At 32.8% G+C, this 6002-nt stretch overlaps 1 protein-coding gene across 4 annotated transcripts in view; it reads right to left on the minus strand.

Annotated features, from left to right (window-relative positions):
* Positions 1-6002, minus strand: part of LOC111625521 (conserved oligomeric Golgi complex subunit 1-like) — a 93234-nt gene that overhangs the window by 79236 nt on the left and 7996 nt on the right. For all 4 annotated transcript variants that reach the window (XM_023368683.1, XM_023368681.1, XM_023368684.1 and 1 more), the window contains exon 2: positions 698-789. In XM_023368683.1, coding sequence (XP_023224451.1) covers positions 698-780 — 83 coding nt within the window. In that variant the 5' untranslated portion in view covers positions 781-789. The remainder of the gene's footprint in view (positions 1-697; positions 790-6002) is intronic.

The following is a 6002-nucleotide window of genomic DNA, read 5'->3' on the forward strand; positions in this document are numbered from 1 at the left end:
GCTGCAATCTTTGGCTATGTCTTGGGCTACTCAAATATTTTACGTTTTTGATACTAAATTAACTTCTGAAGTATAATTTTTTATTGTTTTTATATTTTTCAATATATTTATTTTGTTTGTACAAAATAAAAAAATAATTTTTAACGATACAATAGTCTTCGTTAGGCTTAACAACGACGAAAATTCAATGCAAAGCGACACGCAATGGAGAAAAATTTCAACTTGGGATAGGTTAATATATTTTTTTGTACATAATCGGTTATCCGAAAAATAAGTTATCCGAATGGCCCCAGTCCCCAATTGATTCAGATAAACGACGCTCTACTATACATACAAAAGTAGAAGACTGCCTGTACTCTTTTTGAGCTTTCAATTGTGAGTTTACTATTAGCAATAACCTCTTGATGTTCTGCTACCTGAACTTGCAACATTCTGGAATGTACTGTACATTGCTGTTGTTCCTGAAAAATATACTGCAACTAAATTGTATACACCCCCGATTTTTCATATATGGTAACACTGTCATTACATAACAACCTATATAAGAAAGGCTGGGGAACAATTGATAAAATGAGGCCATGAGTTCTAAAGACACGGGGTATGCATAAAAATAAAGCGCCCACCAAAGGAATTGGTGGATGAATATTTTTAAATATAATTCTCAATAATATTCAGTCTAATTTAAGACAATACTTACTTTAATTTTTTTTGTATTTCTTGTATTTCTTTAATAGTATATTCTTGAAATAATGTATCAGCCCCCATAGAAGCAATCTTCATTTTGATTATCTAAATAATTATGTTTTATTATTAAATAAATATAATTCAAATTTCAATAAATATCATATTATATTGTCATGTCATGTTAGTCAAATAATTAAAAATCTTTAAAAGGCATACATAACATTTATTTTTAATTGAGTAATTATATGCTGTCAAAATTACAATATTAATTAATTAAATTAACAATTGCAAAGTCAATGTTTACTTTAAAAAGATATAACTAGCAGATAAGCACAACATTGCCAGAGCAAAAATTAACAACAACAAAGATTAAGATTATTAGACTATTTCATACTACTAACCCTTCTATTATATTATATTATAGTATTTGATTTATATAACTACAAATGTTATCTTACATAAGAGTTTATCATACCAAGTGACCAATCTACACAATTTAAAAAATTTTTTAAATGTGTTAGAAGAATAAAAAATTGATTGTTAATTTAAAATGTGTTAGATTGGTCACTCAGTGTGATAAACTCTTACATAAGATAACCTTTGTATTTATATAAATCAAATAGTATAATATAACAAACATTAAAATGAAAACCATATAAAAAGTTTGGATGTTTCAGCCTACCATTGTCATCTTTATCGCAATACTCAGGTGGTATGAAATGGCACAATTTCATTGGTCAAGTAGAAAGCAATTGAAATACGATTTTTTGAAATATTTTTTAAGATATCATATTTTTTTCTAATGTTAGCTCTAACAAACTGTTCCATTAACAGCCGAATATCAAACAATAATCTGGCAACCAATCAAACTTTGCAAAAATAGACCAAATATTTAAACTTGGCACCCTGTAAAAACCACTTAAATCATATTTTGTGCTGGCTGGTAATCTTGTATTATGCCACTTTCCTATTCAAATGCCACCATACCAATGGTTTGATAGAAAGAAGGTGTTGAAGTTAATTTGATAAAAATAACCATAAATTGATAAAAGCCACCATACCAATGGTTTCATAGAAAGAAGAAGTTGAAGTTAATTTGATAAAAGTAGTAGTTGACCTCCTCCGAAGATGGTCAATGACTACTAATTAATACTGGTCTACTATTAATATTTGAAAAGTATCCGTATTGGATAGGTTGTGATGGCCCCGCATTTGATCGAAGTTGCTAACCTTAATGCCTGAAAGACTTGTTTAAATAAAAAAATAACTGTGTAAAAATGTGAGAATAATTGCTTTTATGTGATCCTGTAAAAAAACTTGTGAAACCAGGTGGAAAAAGTAAAGCTCATCAAAAACATCTAAGTAAACTTCCAGCTATCCATCACATGTTGAGTCACTGTCAAATCTGCTTCCAGCATGCTTATGCCACAACCTTCAAAAGTTGTGGCATAAGCATACTAGAAGTAGATTTGACAGTGACTCAACATGTGAATAAAGTGCACATTACACAGACTACAACTATAGAAAATTTTGAATGAAGCAATGTCACCATGGTAATAAATAGGAAAAATAAACATCAGCACAGTAAGACTTTGAGCTCTACTTTGTGCCTTAAAATCATTGCATGTACTACATTCATTTGGCTGAATGTTAGAACATCTTAAGCAGTATCAGGGAAAGAAGTTTGGGGCAATAGGTTTATGAGTTACTAAGGGGAGATGAAATCAGGGGAGGGGCAGGATGTCCAGATTTCCTGATAGTTAAGCATGTCCTCATAAATGTCACATTTATAGAAAAATTATTAAAATTGATTTGGTTTATTTGGTTACAGCAATGCGACACATAAGCAATCTGCCAAGAAGGATGCATCCTGGGAAGACTTTTATGTTAAGCTGGTATCTATTTAGGTGTTACTAATGGGAAGAAAACCAGATAACACCACTTGACTAGTCTGTTGGCCATGCATGAACCCATAACCGACTATCAGTGTTTGGTGGCTTTTATCTACTTGGTTACTGGAAGATATTTGTTGGGCTGCAATTTGAAAAAACTGTAAACCTATAAATTACCACTATAATCCGACTGTCTCTGTTCTTCCTTAATCTCGAAAGCAGAATTAGATAGGTGAAAATTGACACCAGACATGAAAGTCATAAGAGAAAGAGAACTAGATGAATATCTGGTTTGCACCAAAAGTCACATTATTTCGATTCAAAAATTTCCCTTGAACGGAGTTAGATACATAACCAGCTCGACTCTATTGCTAACAGGAAAAGTATGATGTATGATAGCAAAACACTACTATACTCCATGCTGGCAACAAAATTTGAAATGGTGACATTTTAGAAAATGCACAAAACATTTCTGTAAAAAAATTAGTACCAAAACTCATCACTATGACATTTTTATCACTGCAATCAACAAAAATTTTATTTGTAAAAGTCATTCATGTTATAGAGACCTTAGCAATGAAGGGATAACTCTCCTTAGATCTTGAGGAGTCAATGGTCCTCAGTCTAGATTCTCATGACAGCAAAATTCTCAAAGTGTCACTGCTGAATTGCCAGTTTTCATAAAACAGCTTAAGAAATGCACATTCTGGCATGATGATAATCACTATAACTGATAAGAATGACATTCAACAGTTGTAGTCATTTTTATACCCATATGTTGGCTGTAACATGTGTTTGTGCAAAGGAAATTGCTTTATTTTCTGCTTGCAACACCAAAATTGCAATAATGGTAAGTTTTGGTACTAATTTTTATTTTTTACTGAAATGTTTTTCCACATTTCCTGAAATGTCATCATACCAGATTTGGTTGCATTTGGACTGCTAAATATATCTTTAGACAGAATCATTGAATAGGGGTACTTTAATTATGATCATCTGGTAAGTATTTCTTCTAAGAAATATAAAAACTAAGATATGAATACCAGAACCAGTACAAATCAGTGAAAAAATAGATTAGATGACTTTAGTATTAGTTGAAAATATTTATCTTAAATTTTTTCTATAAAGAAAATATTTTTTATTACTATTTTTTTAACATAGCCAACTTCAGATTATCTTCTTCAGAGCCAGTTAAATTTAAAACTTAATGTATATTTGAAAATAAACGTATGTACAATTACAATTAAAGTTCACATATAAGAATTACAAACATTGGATATTAACAAAGTTCAAAGTAATTATCCACTGCAACAGGTCCGTCGGAAAAGCACCTTGCGACGTACAAATTCAAAGTCCACGACAATACAACAAGATGAGGCAATCTTCTACAACAGCTTAGGCGAGCTAAGGTCAGCGTGAGTTTGCTTCCTAATGTCCGAAGCAAAACTGAACTTCCCGCCAGAACTTCAATGCTTTTATAGGATTGAAACAGCATTGGATTCCACCAATCAGCATTTACCAGCTCTATAAGACGTCCACCGATGGTCTGATGTCTTTTAGCCAATGAGCAGTCGAGTTTTCAAACTGATCTGATCGCCGTATCTATGGCCACAACGGTCGTTCATAAAAAGGCGGGAAAACTGAGTGCCAGACAATTTTCATATCCCGACAAACATGGATTTCTTTTGTTATATATTAGGTTATAATTTTGGCAAAACACATTTTACATGGTAGTTACAAAATTCTTATGCACAAAATTGTCCTGAACTTCCCCATTAGAGAATATCACAAATACAAATTCAGTGACTAACGGATCAAATCCGACATTGTGTGGTCTCAAAATCCAGACTTAACGGCAAATAATAATATGCTTTATCAAGTATCGTTGCATAAAAATTTTTCAATTCCATCTTACAACAGCAGAAAACAGTTATTAAAAACTATTTTAATGATTTCCAACTGTTAAGATGAAAGATGTTAAGAAGAATATAGGAAAAATTAAAATTTGAATAAAAGCCATCTTTTTTCTTTCTTTGTCTGTCATTCACAAATGTCTACAAACAGCAGCACAGTGGCATGACCATTATTAATGAATGCACCCTAAGGAGTCTTTGCTCTATCACGTGACACAATGTAGAGTTGCCCAGAAACACGTCAAAGCTGTAGTCACGTGACCAACTGATATTGAAGCGAGGTCATGCAACACAATTTGTAAGCATCCGCCATCCAATGTGCTACTCCGTGATGTGAACAAGGTTAGGCAATGGCAGCTTCCAACACACAGAGTCGGTAAGTAATCCAATGAGTTTTCACTTATAGCTATTATTATACACATTGCCCCAAAAAATTTCTATCTATTTAGGACAACTCTACTAGCAAGGTGTCTTAATTAAGAAAAAATGCACTATGTAGGAAGAGTAAACTTTTACCAAAATTTGTGCAGAAATGATATAAATAATATAAATTTGTACACAAATAATATAAATAACCATAAAGTCTGCATGCCAATTGAAAGCTCATTCTCTATTGAACTTCGAGCTTAACTCAATTTAAGATCTTCCTTTTTAACAGGGCTGTGGAGTCGGAGTCGTGGAGTTTTGGTGTTTTAGCCAGAGTCGGAGTCGCAGTCGGATTGGTAAGGAAAAGTCGGAGTCAGAGTCGGTAGATTTTTATGCGACTCCACAGCCCTTCTTTTTAATGCTAAATATCTCTCTATACAGCAGGATAATCTTAATGTGAAATAAAAGTCAATGTTCACCTAGGTAGCCCCAATAGCAATATCATGTTTAACAACTTGCCCACATGACCATGCCAGCTTTGAGTAGCCCACTTGACTGTTCATGGAGTACTTGATGTTATATAGTTTTCGGGGCTAAGGTGCAAGCACATGCCTACATGTAAAGCATGGAGGATAGTTGGTAGAGTGATACGTGTTAAAAACTTATCTTCGGAGACGAATATCACGCCAAGGTCAACAATTGTGGTGGTTGTGTGATTTATGTAAAAAATACGAAATAAAACATCAATTTCGCTAAAAAAAAAAAAGTAGTGAAAATGACCGTCGCTCTGATAACGGAGGTGCCGCCATTGGGACTACCTAGGTCAGTGGTTCCCAACCTTTTTTCATTAGCGTACCCCGTGACATGTCATATCTCTAGATTGTACCCCTCATTTAAGAAATTTAGTGAGTAACCGTATTGTTAATTTTACATATTGTAACTTTAAATTAAAAGTAAATGAAAAAATGTATAATAAAGTTGTGATTGTTGCAAGGATCATTTTTTACCTAATAATTTTTTAATACTATTAGTTTGTGATACATAATATATTATTTTTTCTGCCATAATAACTAACTTTTTTCTGTACCCCTAAACAACCTATCGCGTACCCCTAGGGGTACGCGTACCACAGGTTGGGAATCGCTGA

Source organism: Centruroides sculpturatus, unplaced genomic scaffold, assembly GCF_000671375.1.
Source record: "Centruroides sculpturatus isolate CEXI.00-Female unplaced genomic scaffold, Cexi_2.0 scaffold105, whole genome shotgun sequence".
Taxonomy (NCBI): Eukaryota; Metazoa; Arthropoda; class Arachnida; order Scorpiones; family Buthidae; genus Centruroides; species Centruroides sculpturatus.